The sequence below is a fragment of the Anser brachyrhynchus genome (genome assembly GCF_964034855.1).
Source record: "Anser brachyrhynchus genome assembly, chromosome: 2".
NCBI classification, from domain to species: domain Eukaryota; kingdom Metazoa; phylum Chordata; class Aves; order Anseriformes; family Anatidae; genus Anser; species Anser brachyrhynchus.
This window is the reverse complement of record NC_137695.1, coordinates 124,717,462-124,733,759: the sequence shown is the minus strand read 5'-3', so window position 1 is coordinate 124,733,759 and position 16,298 is coordinate 124,717,462. Positions and strand designations below refer to the sequence as shown.

The window sequence follows — 16,298 nt, the reverse complement described above, 5'->3', positions numbered from 1 at the left end:
GGGCAGCCGCCATTTCCTGTGTGGCGGGAGGAGGGGCTGGGGGGTGGGTTTCGCTGCGGGAGTGAGCGGAGGCGGCTGTGTCTGTTTTTTGTGGCGTGAACGGAGCCCGTAGCGCGCCCTGCCTGAGCAAGGCTCCTCGGGAGTGTGGGAGGTGTCGGTGCGGGAAGCGCCGAGCGCTCGGTTTGTGTGCTGGAGGTTTTGTGGCGTTGACCTGGCGCCTCGGCCCTGCCTCACGGGCTGCCGGCGCGTCCTGCCCGTCAACGGCGCTCCGAAGTGCGGCTGCCTCGCGGCTGTGGTGGTAGTGCTGTTTGTGTCTCGTTAAAACGTCCCAGAAAGGGTAAAAAGTATCGCCCTGCCTAGGCGAAATGCTGGTGTGGTAGTGCACAGCGAGCTGCAGGGGGCACGCTGAAATAGCTTCCTGGCAGGGGGTTGCCGAGGCGTAGGCCGGCTCAGAAGGAAAACAATGCCTTTCCCGGTGCTGGATCTAGAAGGTATTCCTAATGTTGAAAGTTTTCATAAAATATTATGAGACTTGAAAGTTAAGGGCGAACACTTCAGATCCCAGAGAGCTCGGCTGTGCGGGGTGAAGCAGTAGAATGTGAGAATGGAAAGAACTTTACACCAAGTTTTTTCGTCTTTCCTTACTTAAGAGGAAACAGACTTTAACCTTATTTGCTAAACAGCTTTAAGTCTGTTCCTAATAAATTCACGTTAATGGGACCGGTGGGCTGGGGGCTCACTGCTTTGTGCTTGCTTTGAGTGCAGGTAAGTGCTGTATCTCCACGTAGCTCAGGTTTTAAGCAACACGGAAGTGTCACTGAAGTACACTTCGCACTTCAGCGGTGAGCTCCATTCCGTTTCTATGCAGTAGAGACGCGACGTGCCCGTGGCCGCTTCCTGACCCTCACCCGCGGCCCTCTCCGGACTACAACTCCCGGCGCGCATAGCGGCGCCCCCGCCATCCAATAGCGCCTCACCCTTCAACAAGGCGCTCCGCGAGTGGCTGAGAGGCGCTGCCGGAGGGGCGCCAATGGGCTGGCGCGGCGGCGCGGGGTGCGTGCGCGGCGGGCGGCGGAGCGGAGCGGGCCGTGTGCGGCGCCCGGTGCCCTGGGAGGGCGATGGGGGCCCGGGGCTGAGCCCCTGCGGCGGTACGGGGCCGGGGGGGCTCCGGGGGACGGCGTGGAGCCCTCGGGGGGAGGGCGGCGAGGCCCTGGGCGGGGAACGGGCCCGGCGGGAGGGGGAGGCCGCCCCCGCTGCCGCCCTCAGCGCCCCGTGAGGGCCGGGGGGCAGGGGGAGGCCGGGGGGGCTCCTCTGCGGGCCCCCAGGCGATCGTTGACTCCACACAACTTTTTAAGCATCTTAATTACATTTTCCCTTAAAAACGGTAGGGCTCCCAGCTCTCTTAAATTGTGCGTTGGAGGTGGTGGAGAAGTAAGAGCTTGGGTTTTCGTCTCGGTTGTGGTAGAGAGAGGGAGGAGGGTCTGGAGAGGAAATGAGCGTGGCCTGACAGCATAGGATTTGGGTAAAGCTGAGCTCTGTGCTTTTTTCAGGGGGTTAGGAAAAATAAAGGCAAAATGGGGTTAATCAGCATGAGGAGAGGGGTGGGAAGGAGGCAGTGCTTAGGGCACACAACTGGAAGTCACAGGCTTTTGTTAGCATCAGGCTCACAATGGACTTGAGTTTTAAGCTTTAAGTTCTCTTGGCAGCTGTGGGATGTAGTTAGTGCTGAACTTGGTAGAGACTTTTTAAACGTTTAGGGTTGTCTGTTTTGAAAATATGAAGTATTATTGCATGGAATTGTAGCTTCCAATGGATCTTTTTTGTAGTTATGATAATTGAGAAGAAGAACCTGGAGATTAACCGCTGACCTTTCACACTTGCACTCTTCTGAAAGTGGGGCCAGTGATGTGGAAATTAGCAGCATTTTTTTTCCCTTTGTGAAAATGGTTATGATAATTTCTGGCAAAATGCATCTTTGTGGTTGTTTTTGATGAGTATGGTTAATTTGTCTTGCTGAAAGGTCTACCCTCAGTAAGAAAACCAGATAATGCTTCAACAATATTATTTGTTTGGGAAATTACGTGGAAAGTTGTGACCAGATCCAAATTTAATTTCTTTCCTCTTTATGCAGAGGAGAAAGGAGAACACAAACTAACAATATGCCATTATTCATGCTTCTGAGTCTTCAAAAAAAATTCAGTTGTGTGAGTTTGTATGGCAACACCAGGACCACAGCTTGTTCAGTAGTTTCAGAAGCACGTGATCAGCCCTTTGAAGCAAACTGTTCCTTTGCACCACGGCATAGGCCTTCTCTTCTGAGTAAACATATGCTTTTGTTGCCTGTTGAGTAGTTACTCTTCATTAAAACAGCTGTGGAATCTGAGACTGTCAAGCTAATGTGTCTCATTTGAAATTGATGTGGTGGCTTGGACTTCGATTGGAACGAGGCGTGACCTGGTTGTTCCCCTTTTATTGAAGGTGAACCAGTGAGAAGTTACGAAAAATGCTCTAAGCCCTTTTCACCTTTGAGTGAGTATGGTCTTATGCTAGTTGCTTGGCAAATACAGATAAAGTAATGATCACTCTGCTTGATGCAGGGTTAACCTTTTGCAGGCTTTTTTGGTTTATTTTGATGTAAAACAAGATTATTGCTAAAGGCACTCTAAAGACACATATTTTGATTTTACATGTGTTTATACAGAAGGGTGTTTGTAGATTTGTAGGTTGCCTAGCTGTGAGAAAACTATGGGTTTCTTCAAAGTCTTTGTTAGTACTGTAAAAATATTAATGTACTTTTATATATTATTTATACACATGTATGTACTCAAAGGTTGACTAGTCTAAAATTATATAAAGGAAACAAGTCAAAATATTATTAACCAAACCTGTCTGTTCTCCACGTGGGAAATTTAGATCATGTCCTTATGAACTGTTCCTTTTTTGGTACTCTTACACAATAATAAACTGGTGCACTTGTATTCTTGCCTCTCATCTGTGATTTAACTGATAACCATTACTAATACAGATTTTCTTCAACAGGTATTTTGTACTTGTGGTGTAGGAAAAATGAATTCTACCATGAGTGAGGAGCCTGACGCGCTGTCCGTAGTGAACCAACTGCGAGATCTAGCAGCTGACCCCTTGAACAGACGGGCCATCGTTCAGGACCAAGGATGTCTGCCAGGTCTCATCCTGTTTTTGGACCACCCCAACCCTCCCGTTGTTCACTCAGCTCTCCTAGTAAGTATTCTGGAGATAAGTTTTTGTCATTTGGACACTTTGCAACTTTGTTACTATGTCTTTAAACAAATGAAAACTGTAAAAGCTAGAACCTGTCCTTATGTTAAGTGCTCTTTATACACTTTTTAAAGAGAAACATGCAATTCAAAAATTACTTAGCAATGAAGCATTCCAGGGGAATCCATGGTTGTTGGAAGAGGTTAATGTGCTTTGCATTTTTCCCCTAATACAGCCACTTCACTTTTGTTGTGGAGGGAGGTAAGCACCCATAATATATATATATTTTTTTTAAGATAAAGCTGTGGAGTTTGGTAAATACACACACTGTTTTGACATTCATATAAAAAAAGGATCATAAATTATAGGGTAATTTAGATTGATTAATAGAGATGACTTCCAGAGGTTATGTAGTCTGGTCCCATGCTCAAACTGAGACTAATTAGATCACAGCTCAGGGTTGTGTCCACTTAGAGATTCTGTAACCTCTCAGACACCCTGTTGCAGCATTTCACCATCTTCATAGAACTTTTAAAACAAAAAGAAATCCTGCTTGTTCCACTTTTTGTCCATTTCATCTTGTTTCAAGTCATAAACACTCAAGTCCTAATTTCTCATCTTAAATCCAAATTCTAACTATAAAAAGTGTCTTGTGCTTAGAAACAGGACAAATAAAAGTCAGGGTTCCCTTAAAAGTGTAATTCTCACAAGCAGATTAAGTTATTAAAACTTGTTATGCTTTTTTCCATATTTATATCATTATTGAATCTTAAATGAGGTGAAACTAAAGAAAAAAATAAAGAGCTCTGACTTTTACATAAAATTATACATTATTTTTTATACCAGTAATACTTACCCATGCCGAAATTGTTTATTTTTCATTTGTTTTACTTTCACAATGGATATTAACGAACTCCTTGGAATGACTCCAGAGCCTCTGATACTCTTCAGGGTTCAGGGAAGGAGGCCCCATAATCCCGGAGATACATGTCCTGCTGATTGGTTTTCAGGTTAGCCTTGCCATAGTGTTTGCCAGACACTAAATCTTCTTCACTAGAGGAGTTTTGAGTTGAGGTTATGGTTCTTGGGAATATATTTCATTCTTTTTCATTAAAATGTAGGTTCCTTAGGTTGTGGTCTTAAAAGAGGATCTTGTTTGGGTGTCTCAGTCTCTTTTTTTCCTTTGCTCGTGTTCTCACTGCCTGATTTGGTAATGATTCTGTGATAATGTTGCAAGAATTAACCCTACATAAAAAGAAGTGACTTTGTCAGATCTGTGAGGGCTAATGCAGTTCAGTGTGATTCCACAGCCCTGGATATTGCTGAAATTGTGTGGTACAGACATCTAGCTGGTGGGAATGGGAGACAGTTGTGTTTTTTCATTTAGTAACAACCTACAGGTAGATTAAGTTAAGAATTGAGATTTAGAGGAGACCACCCGACATTCCAGGGCCCTGGCTGCAGTCAGAAATCGAGCAGTTTACTATGAAAACAAGTTTTTGCCTGCTACCCAGACTACTTGTGTTCATGAGTTCTTGAACCTCTTAGATTCTGTAGCTTTTATTATCTAGTCTCCTTCTTTTGATACTTTTGCATTCTGAAATGTGAGTTCTTTTGTTTTTGTTTTTCTAGCCATCTGTTCCAAAAGGTGCTTCCATTTGAATGGGAGTCATTAAATGTGATGATTTTCCATTAAGATTGTACCCAATAAAAGGATGTACAGCACTGATATTAAATTGCTCATTTTTTTGTTTTGTGATTCCCATAGTGGAAATTATAAATAATGAGTCATAATAAATCCCTATTTAACTCTTTGATATGTTGTGGGATCCTTCAGGGGAGGGTGCTTTCTTCCCCAGATCCAGTTTTGGCTCAGTCCTTTCTTTGATCTGACCAAGAAGTGGTATTTTTTCTGCTCTAGTTTAATTCCAGGATTCTTTTTTGTTGTGGTACATTTTACATGCTAAAAGGCTTTGAATGTTTTAAATCAAAATCAGAAGTGACCCAGGTCATACTTCCTTCTAAAATTTGGACTAAAATTTTCAAAGACAAGACTCTGAAGTTAAGCAACTGCATTAACATTTCAGGTGTAATGATAAAAGACACCTTTGATGTTTTAAGATTTACAACAGTATGCTTCCATTCAAGTATGGAGATAGGCCTGTTGATTATGCTGAAATTCTTTATGAGCTGAAGGCTGACATGGTTGAGTATTTTGCTGAACAGAGGCTGAGCTGAAGTCCATGGTAGTAATCTCATGCTTCAGTAGACTGCAGTTTAGAAGTGTAAATGATCTGCCTTCTTTGAAGGTGCAGACGTTTGCATCTCCTGTGGAGTTGGAAAACAGGTAGGAGGAATTCCTCATGCTGAAATGCCAGGTCACTAAAATTGTTCTGACAAACTTGTCTTTGGTCCTGTTTTAGTGGGAACTACATTTGTGTACGAAGAATAAGTAAGTAACAGATGGAAAAGAGACTGTCTACGTTTTAATTCTTAATTAGCTGTTAAGGGGAGTTTCTTTATAAAAACATTGCATCTTGCTAAATTTCCTAAACAAACTTAAAAATATGGAAAACTTTTCCCACTGTTGAAGATACTTGCCTTAACATGGAAGTTAGGAGTTAAAAACCGTTGTTTCAGGTATTTGCCTGTAGTTGGAAAGTATTCAAGAAAATACACAGCATTTATAAACTAGGTACTGATCCACATCAGGAAATAGCAGGAATCACAATTAGAATTAGTATCGTGCCAGACAGCAGCCAGACTTTCTGAAAAGGCCATAGAATGGTCTTGAATTTTATCTAGTGTCTGCTAAAGATGATTTAGAAAGAAAGATGGGTAATTAATTCTCTATCTCTGAAGGTATTAAGGGGCAGGTTATTTTTAAACCAGCTAGTGAGCAGCATAGCTATTATGTGACTTTATTTAAGTCACTAGTGTGCTGCTTAACCTTGCTATCACAAAAATAATTTTATAACCTATTACATTTGTGAGTTGCAAGATTCTGGGTATGCAGTTCTTGCACCTACTTGAGTAAAGCAGATTGAAGCACAATGAAAATACACCTCCGGAAGTTCCTTCTAAGAAAAATTTGTCAGCACTGAGTGTAGAGAGATGTCTCACGAAAAGGACTTGAAATTTCCACTGGAAGAGTATTATGTTAGGGGTAAAGATAGAGTTGGCTGGGGTCAGCAGTGTGAAGTTCTGCAAAGAGTTAATGACAAATAAAATCCATGGGCAACAAATAAGTGTTAATTCCCAGTTTAGGTAACAGTAACCTAAACAGCTGAGTGCTACTTCTATGTTCTTGTATTTGCATGGAGTGATGAATAACTTCAACGTTATAGGTATGTTAAACATTATAAACCTTTTTCCACTATTAATGTTTCCAGTATTGCAATTAGTTTTTAGAGACTTATTAATGGGGTAGAGCTCTGTTCCTGGTGATGATTTTCTAGTACTGGGTGAGTCCACAGAACTGATGGAAGTTATATGCTTTGTGTATAAAGAATTGCATTGGATCTCGGAACATAAAGGTGTTGGTTGGAAGGGACTTCTGGAAGCCATTCCCTTCCACTTCCTGGTTGAAGTGGGACTGTCTCCAGCACTCAGGTCAGCTCTAGATTTGTCTCACTGATTCTGTAGTCCCACTAGGTCATCGTTCCAGTGTAGAACTACCTTCATAGTGCTTATCATAAGTTCTGATCTAAGCTTCACAAATGGCAATTTGTTTGCTTCCCCTTGTTCTGTTGTATGCTGCTGTAGAGGAAAGCTTGTCTCAAGCCATCTTCCTAAAGGCTCTATTAGTAGTTGTAGGAAGCTGTTAGATAGTCCCTTAGATTCCCTTAGTATGAGAAAACCCAGTCTTTCAACCTTTTCTTGTAGATAGGTAGTCTATGCTTTGTGAATTTGAGAATAAAGCAACTCTTTTAATGTTCACAGTAGGTGGTAATATTCTGCCTCTTCTTACTGGAGGTGACATTGTGAATGTTTTGTGGGTGCAAACTGATAAAAATGAATGATAATGTACTGGAAATATTGCTGATTTGTCCTCTTTATTTTAGGCTCTCCGCTATTTGGCAGAGTGCCGTGCCAACAGAGAAAAGATGAAAAGTGAATTGGGTATGATGCTCAGCTTACAGAATGTAATACAAAAGTAAGTTTACCATGGGTTGTTGGATCCAAAGAGTGTGTAAATGTAACATTCTGTTGCAAAGTAAAATTTCAATCATGATTTTGTATAGTGAACTTTTAAGTGTTTCTTCTTGTTAAAATTGTGACTGCTAGCAATTACTCGTCTTCATTTTGCAGTACAGCAAAGTAATTGGATCATAATATACAGGAAATACTCATTTGAAAGTCCTTTGCCAAACAACAGTTTTCTTGCTCTTGTTACAAATAAGTAATTTGTTCTCTTCCCTTTAGGTCCTTTTGTAACCTCTTTCATCATTTTATAAGGGTGCCATGTCCCCTGGTGTATTTGATGTAAATGGTTGGCATCCGTCACATTTGTTCTTTGAATCCCACTTTTGGGAGGGAAATTGTATATGCAATTTATTTGTTTTGATGTGTTTTTGAAAGTTTGTACCTGTAGTTCTGTGTTGCGGAAACATGTCTTGGTGGTGATGTAGAAGTTAGTGAGGTTTGTAGTGGTCTCTAATTTCTTTGTGGAAATTACAAAATGTCAGCTGGGTTATATCTCTTAAAATACAGTACTGTTAGGTTTTGTTAAGGTTACTAAACGTTGAGTCTTTTAAATACTGGATGATGTATGGATACATGCATGCTAGAGATGATACATGTGCACTTAGGATGAAGTAAGATGAATCATTAGCAAAAAAAAGCCAAACCAAACACAAAAACGACTCCTTCAGAGATCAGTCTGTCATACCAAAAAGTAAATTTGCTGTCAAGTAATCAAACAGGTGATTATTTTACACACAATTTGATGGTGTTGTAGTTAAGTAGACATAACTGTGAGGAGGGAGGAGAAAAACCTGCTGCACGGAGATGTTTCAGAAGAATGTGTAAAGCAACTTAAAAAAGGATGAAACAAAGTGAACTTGTATGTTAGAGGTTCAAGTAAAAGGTTTCAAATGTTTAATATGTTAGTTGAATCTCTAGTGTAAAACTCATACTAGAAGCTTGAAGTTTCTTTTGGAAAGATCCCAAGGCTAGGTTCTGTTAGTTCCTTCATCCCATAGCCCCATTAGTTTTTTGGTGGTGTGTGTTTTGTTGTCCTCCTTCCCTCCCATTGTCAGTTTGACCCAGCTGGTCTGAAGGTTTGAACCTGAAAAATCGGAAGGGAAAATTTCCTGGTCTGTTTACAATTCCTGTGTGATTCAAAACAAGAGATTTAAACTCTTTACCTTTAATACTTCAGTAGTTCTACCGAAGCTAACAACATTATGTATTGGCATGAAATTCAGCTAAAATGTCATCTTATCCACCAGGTACCCAAAACACAAGGATTTAAAACAAATGTCTTAAATAGGAAGATGAACAGAATGAGAACTGTTTGCTTCTGAATTTTAGTCAATTTCTTAGTGCAGTGTATTAATTATACCTTTTTTGAAATGATTGGCTTTCCTAATAGTGTAGATTAAAAAATGGAATTAAGTCTTATAATATCGACCATTTTTAAGGACAGGTACAATTAAGGTAAAATATATGGAAATCTCTGCTTGCTACTTCATAGTAAAAGCAAGAACTGAAAAATTTAGGTAGTATTAGAAGTGTTTGTTTCAGCCAAACTTCCTTTTAGTATAGATCAGATGTCTATTTAGACTACAGTTTCTTAGCATTTCCTGTAATCCACAAGAAGATGGTGAAAGGGGAATGATATTTACCAGTTTCTGTAGTTAGCAAGTATTACTCAAGCAACAGTCATAATTAAAACTTGTGTTTAAAGAAGTTTTTGGAAATTTCTTAAACAGCATTTTTTTCCATGTTTCAAGGACCAAAAGAGTGTTCAGAAGTTCAGAAACTTGCAGAAGAAGAGAGATAAGTCAAAAACTGGGAATCTTGTAGGGGTTCTTTTTTCTCTAGAAAGCTCTTTGGCAAGATTAAGAACATACATTTAATTTGTATGCTTGTAACATTTGGAATGTGTGATATGATGAAAATTTAAATACATAGCATCTTCAAACACAAGACTTTGTCATGTACTTGTCAGGATTTTAGGCTGTAATGTTGACAGGAAATGCTGAAACTAAGTTTTGTATTGCCTGGAGAAAGATGGTAAAAAAAAATAGTGCTGAGAAGATAGATGAAAATTATTTGTGTCATGAAAAACAATGGTTTGGGGTTTTTTCTGTGTTATAAAGTCTGTAGGGGAGAATGCAAGGTCTCTACCTTCACATTTGCTCTACAAAATGGAGAATGTTTTCTGATACGATTTCAGTTTCGCAGAAGAAATTGTAATCGCTTGAACTGAAACTAATCACTAATAAGTGCAGTAATAAATGCTTTGTTACTGACTTCAGTTGGTTCATTCCATTGTACGTACTTTCCAGAATCTGCATATCTAGCTCATCACTCTCATCTGAAGTCTTCTCATTATTTTCACAATTTAATTTGCATTTTAAATATTTTTTGTGACATGTTATAAAATACAAACAGTTAATACTGAAATATGAATTCATTATGCTTTTCCAGTTACTAAACAGCCCTTTTGATTGAGGTGGAACCCTGCATCCTCCAGACCAGAACCTGTAGTCACTGGCCCTTTGCTCTTGATGGGTTAAAAGCAACCTGTGGTGTGAATTTTGCCCTTTTATCAAGGGCATTTAACGCTCACCATTCGCTTTCATTGATTTCTTTTACCTAAATAATAGGCAGTAGCTTTCCACGTTTCATACTGAACTGTGGCTGTATTCTGCCATGGGTGGAGTGGTGTTACTATATCTTTCTGAGCAGCGTACACAAAGAGGCAAGGTACAAACAGGGTAGGTGTCATACTTTAGACTTAAGCTAATACAGTTCAGCAGTGAACTGACAAACACTGTGCTTAGGAAGCCATGAGTTTGTTTAGAATTCCACTTCTCTTCTGTTTTCTATTACGTTCCTCCTGAAATTTGAGGGCTTCTCTCAATGTGTGAGTGACTTTTTATTATAAGCCTTGGAGGTATTGAGACCTCCGGGTCAGGAGTGGAATTTCTTGACGGCTGTCTGTGTAAACCTGCCTGAACTTAGGCAGCCTAACAGATTGAGGATTTTGAATGGTTGATATCACCAACTGGAAAATTGCTAGCTTGCTAATTACAATTTGTTGTAAAAGTACAGTAGAGCCTCAATCAGGCCAAGAACCTTTTGTTGCAAGTAATATACAACCAACGGAAGGGAAACACAGCATGTATTTGGGCTTTTCATCATGACCATGAAGCACTATTTCCTTCAAAAGACTGCTTAGAATGAAAGTGGAAATTGACTGCCACCTGCTTATGTGATAAGTACTATCTGTAGTGCATCACAGAAAATAGACAGGAAATATTTATATGAGACATCCCAGTTTAACTGTAATTCTTTGAGGCACCTTCATGTCTCATTTCATGGCTTACCAGTTCCCTAGTACCCTCTGATCAGCTTTTTGATACTAATTTACAGTAACTATCATAGCTCAATTGTGAAAGATCATTTTGATGCTTAAAATGAAGGGTCAGCTGACCGCATTTCACTTAAGGAACAAAGGATAGGTTTTAGGCTCACAATGACTACGATTTTTCAAGATGTATGAATACTAGGTTTTGCGAACAGAAGAGTAACAGATTTTAGATTTAAAGACTGGAGCTTATAGACTCTAGAGCAGAAATATGAAGTGTCAGCTCTGAGGAATACAGAATAAAAACTTGAAGGGAGTGATAAATTAAGATGTTTTTTCAAACTGAACTTGATTTGCAACTTGTATGACTCTGAGATGCTTCATATGAAAGGCTTTATACACTTCTGCATTTTCTAGGACATATGAGGAGCAGTTCAAGACACTTTGGAGAAAGAAAAATTTTTCTATTCAAGTATATGCTTTGAAAAGCTTTGTCCAAGTATACGCTGATTTTTGCCTGATCAGGGAAGATTTCTTATTTGTTCTTCCACACCTGCTTAGTTTTAGGTGAAGTTTGATGCATCTTTTCTTTCAAGTGTTTCAATCTAGAGTAATAAGTGTGTTGGAGAGAAATCAGACCTTTAAAATCCCTACCTGGAGTATTCCAATCATCTTTTTTTCTTCAGTGACTGATCATGATTTGTTGCTATCAAAAAATATTTATCACTCCCTTGCCAGGTGATTGAGTACCTGTTAGTGTATAAGTGTTTTTGTAAATAAAAAAAGAGATTGAGGTTCATTAGAGATAGTGTTTCAATGTATTTTAGTAGTTAGCAGTTATGAAAACAGGTTATACTGAAACTGGTTTAGTTGCTGGCTTTATGAATTGTATGGAGCACTTAATGTGTCCGTATGGACTTTATAAAATGTTATTAGCTGCTTCTAGAATTAAAATTAATTAGGGTTTATAGCCTACAAGGAAATACACCAATTTGTGTTCAGAGGGAAAGTGAGTTTTGATGGACAGTAAAGGTCAAAGTTCATAATTTTTCATAATCTTTGAGGAGCATAATGGTACTGTTTAAATATAACTAACATGTATTCTAAAAAAAAGATGAGGAGTCAATATACTGAATAGGTCTTATTATGGCACAGCAAATTACTGAGAGTAAAATTCCAATTACTTAGCTAAAAGAGCTTTTCAAGATAGTCTTCCTTTGCCAGGATGTCAGATTTAACAAGCTGAACTAAATCCAGTGCATTAATCAGCTCTTCCAATTTATTACTTGCCTAAGAAGATTAGGGCAATTAATATGTGCTTAATTAGAGTCCCTTGCAGATATGGTAAAATACATGCAGTCTATAATTGCTGACTTCTTACTCAATTTTAATTTTTGGTAGTCTTAATTACTTAGACTTTTTGAAAATTTAATTATTCGTTGAAACCAGCAAAGTTTAAATTTATGGTGTCTGACAAACAAAAAATTCCAACAGAGTAGTATTTGCTGAAATGAGAGTAGTAGGGATGTAGTGTCACAGTAGCTTTGCTATTTTTGTTGTCTCACGTACTTCTTTGTCTCCTTTGTGGAAAAGGAAGAATGACTGGGGGAAGGCAGGGCAAAGGCCGCATATTAATTTGCAAGAAAGCAAATTACATATTTACAGGGATATCTGATGATGGAGGGGATGTTGCCATATTATAACTGGCCACAAGATAATACTTTGTGTAAAATACGGCTAAAAAAATCTGAACTTTTCACATTTACTACATTTATATATTTATACTACTGATTGGAATGCTTAAATTCTGATGTGAAAATGAGATGAACAGCTTTTTACAGACTGTACAGATATTTTTCTGTACATGAATCAGTAGTTTTATAGTCCTTGGTATGTTGTGTTTTTTTAACATCAAAATGGAGAAATGGCTGAGGATTGGGTAATGGGAAACCTGATTCTGTTGCATGGTTATTTTTGTACTGTACCATACTTTTGATGCTGAGAAGTTGTGTTTTTCTCTGGAAGACATGGTTATCATGTCTTAAATATTCCTTGAGCATAAGGTTACAAAAATTTTGTGTTCAGAAATGATTTAAAGTGTACCACCTGGACCTTAAATTCCTGACCTGAAGATACACTCTATGCTGTGTTACCTTCCCTGTTATCCTTCCAAGCCTACTTTACCTTCTTTGTTATATTTTGCCTATTAGAAGTTGAGCGCTTCTATTAAATTACACTTGGGGCATCTCTTTGGGCTGTGGGGTTCCAGTCTATTCAGTGCTGTAACAATGTGCTTGTTAATAATAGATGGTCACGGCAGGAGGGTGTCTGCAGGCTGTTTTATTCAGCATTGTTAAGCAAAATGGCTAAATATCCCACTCCTCTGTGCCTGAGGAAAGTTTTTATTATATATTTTGTTCATCTTAAGTTTCAGAAATATTTTTTTCTGAAGTTCTTTTTGAAAAAGTGTCAAAAAAACAGCAAAATTGCAATGAAAAATTAGGGAATATAAGCAACATCAATATGTTGTCTTTAAATATACTATATTACCTGTTCTAAGTGGCTGAATGCTCCATTTGTCTGCCAAACAGCTTCCTGGTGTTTGGAGATTGTTATATATTACATTATTTGGAGGGAGTAGCAAGGTGGAGGGGGAGGATGGGTTCAGTGTCATAGGCTACCTACATCATTAAGGCATGTATACAGTGAAAGTTCTTGCTCTTTTTGCTTTTGGGTCATGACAAAGTAATGAGAGTTCAGTAATTGTTTTTAAAAAGTTTGAAGACCTTTTTTGTGTTCTTTTAGTATATTTAGCATTGTGAAAGGCATAGGAAGTCACAAACTCAACACAAAGATGCAGGCACAGAGACAAATGGTATCAAAACACAAAAAGCATTTAGTGATGAAATGACATAAAAATCCTAATTTTAAAGTATTAGTGTTGACTTGAGCTTTAGTCCTGACCTCATTGACTTACTGGGAGAATCTTAGTATTTTTTGTATCATCAAGAAAACAAGGTGTAAAAGCTTGAATAGATGAATATCATTTGTAAAAGCAGACTTGATTGCCAGGAGTTCAGATGTATTTAAATGTTGAAATATTACAGGGGGGTTATGTTTTGTGGGGATTAATAGAAGTTAGCAGTCATTTGAAAAGCTGTTCTCAACCTCGATTCTGAGAGGGACAATTTGAGGGGAAGGGGTTTTTTTGTGTGTGTGGAGTAGGTCACTGAGAAAAATATAGAAGTGTGACCAAATGGAAGGATCTCTTCTGTGCCCTGTGAGATGCACTGGATCATTTTGCTTGTAATGTTCAGTTTCTTTCATTTTCGTGCTTCTCTGTAGTCAGAGTTATTACGAAGTCATCACTTGTTCTTGTACCTAACCTGTTTTTTACTAGGTGGACACTATGATCAGTACTGTCTGTACTCTAATCACTTCAGTTGTTGTCAAACCCTAAACTTGGCTTTTTGTGTTTGTATTTTTTCACTGTCATGTGCTTTTCTATAATGCCCATTATGATGTTGTTATTATTACTGACTGCGCCTAGTAATACAGTTTTGTTTGAATTTCTGCTCTCCAAACTACAGCCTCTACCATATAACCTTCCACTTGATATCTAGTGTGTGCATCAGGGCTGTTGGTTGTGTGCCTTTTCATCATCTGATCTCTGTCTCAGTGTAATTCAGGGATTATACATCTGTATTGCTTTGACAAAGAGAGGGCAACAGTCATAACTGCTTTGAGTGCTTTGGATTTAGAAGTGAAGAAATCAGTTGGGAAGTTTGAAAAGGAGCTAGTAACTTTTCCTTATAGGCAAGAAATATTGTAAAGAATATTGCAGAATAAAAAAACTTCAAAACACTGCAAAAAAGTGTGAAATAGAAATTACTTTAATATATACATATATTTGAAATCTTTGTGCTCAATGTCTTAGCTACCTTCTTCTTTATTTAGAAACTGTCCAGAGCAAAAGTTAAGTATTTTAGAGTAGTGTGAGCTAAAGGTGTTTTTAATTCCTATTTTTTTCTGCAGACTTTGATATTAAAACAAAGAATAGCCTCTGAGAAGCATTATGGCTTTGAATATTAAATAATGAGATGATTTACAGAGTGTTGCAATAGTTGTGATATGTTAATGCAATCTGAATGGGCATTTGACAAATTGTTTACTGTGTGGCAAGAAAAAAATCATGCTGAATTGGGTGCATCAAGACTTGCCTGGCATGGCATGCCAAAAGAAAACCATGTTCTCTTTTTGTGGTGGGATTGAATACTGAGGTGGGAGGGAAAAGATTTTATGTGAATTGGCAAAAGAGATGGGACTAGTGGCAACACAAGGTGCCTTTACACTCAAACCTTGTAGTCAGCTGTTGTCCAAATATTTCAGAAACAGTGACCTTCGCTGTTTACCATTGAGTTTACAAGAAAAAGTGCTGAGGTAGGTTCTTCAATGATACACTGACTTTTTCTGACAGCTCACTAAAATAAAAAGATGCTTTGAAATGAAAATGGCAAACTGTTGTGAAGTATTTAATACTTATTGCAGGTGTGGATTGACAGTACTGTAGGCTAGAGCCATATATCTTTGAAAAGGGAATTCATAGATACCTCTGAAAGGTTTCTCATCTTTTCTTGCCAATATCATGTCTGCTTTTGGATTACATTGAGCATGTCCACAGGTGATGCTTGTCCCTGGTTTTTGACCTTTGTGCAAGGTGTCTCAAAAAAAAAAAGGCAGACTTTTTTCTGTTAAACCAGGTTTGGATTACCTTATTTTTCCTGAATGTCATCCAAGCAACGTACACAGTGTGTGGTGTGTGATGAGAACTTGTATAGTTTCATGCATGTATTACAAAGGGAAATTAAAAAAAACATTGCTATGAATTATTCCTCATTAGCAGTTTTTGAATGGAGCTATTTCGAAAGAAAGGGAATTTTACTCTGGAACAATGAATTCAAAGTGAGTATGTTATCCTGAATTAGATGCATTTCTATTCAGGAATGTGTTTTTGCACTTGTTTTGCAGTTCATGTTAGAGAGTATCTTTTTATGCAGTATTTGTCTTTTTTTGCAAGTGTGCAGTCCTGTGCAATAAATTAAAATTAGCACATTCTGTAGTTACATAGTACCTCATGAAGGTAACAAAACTATTTTTTTAATCTTGATAAATGCTTCAAACCGTTTTGCATGAGTGTTGTCCTTTTGGCTAGCAGTGAAGCTGCTAATAATGGCTTGCTTTAATAAAAAAAAAATCCATTGCAAACAAGTAGTTTTAGTATGAAAACAAGATGTCTAAATGGTATTTGCTTATAGAGTTTTCTAGAGTTACCTACTTCAAGGTTCTGCTGAATAGATACATCTTAACTATATTGGCAAATATATCAAAACCAAAACTTCTGTACAGATAGGCCTGTATAGACTAAACCTATTTTTTCCCTCTGCTACAGATTGGTGCTCTATTTTAACTCTTATTGTTCATAGAGGTTATGTTTAGGGTAGCTTTATCTATGAGCTTGCAG

The 16,298-nt window shown here is 38.3% G+C and overlaps 1 protein-coding gene across 3 annotated transcripts in view; it reads left to right on the top strand.

Annotated features, from left to right (window-relative positions):
* Nucleotides 1-55: 55 nt before the first annotated feature.
* ARMC1 (armadillo repeat containing 1) overlaps nucleotides 56-16,298 on the top strand; it is a 31,069-nt gene continuing 14,826 nt past the window's right edge. The window contains exons 1-4 of one of the 3 annotated variants that reach the window (XM_080582443.1): nucleotides 1,055-1,148; nucleotides 2,479-2,529; nucleotides 3,040-3,240; nucleotides 7,302-7,393. In XM_080582443.1, coding sequence (XP_080438569.1) covers nucleotides 3,067-3,240; nucleotides 7,302-7,393 — 266 coding nt within the window. In that variant the 5' untranslated portion in view covers nucleotides 1,055-1,148; nucleotides 2,479-2,529; nucleotides 3,040-3,066. Of the gene's footprint in view, nucleotides 492-1,006; nucleotides 1,149-2,478; nucleotides 2,530-3,039; nucleotides 3,241-7,301; nucleotides 7,394-16,298 lie in introns of those variants that run through there. The other 2 variants (XM_080582444.1, XM_080582442.1) reach the window with 2 other exon arrangements.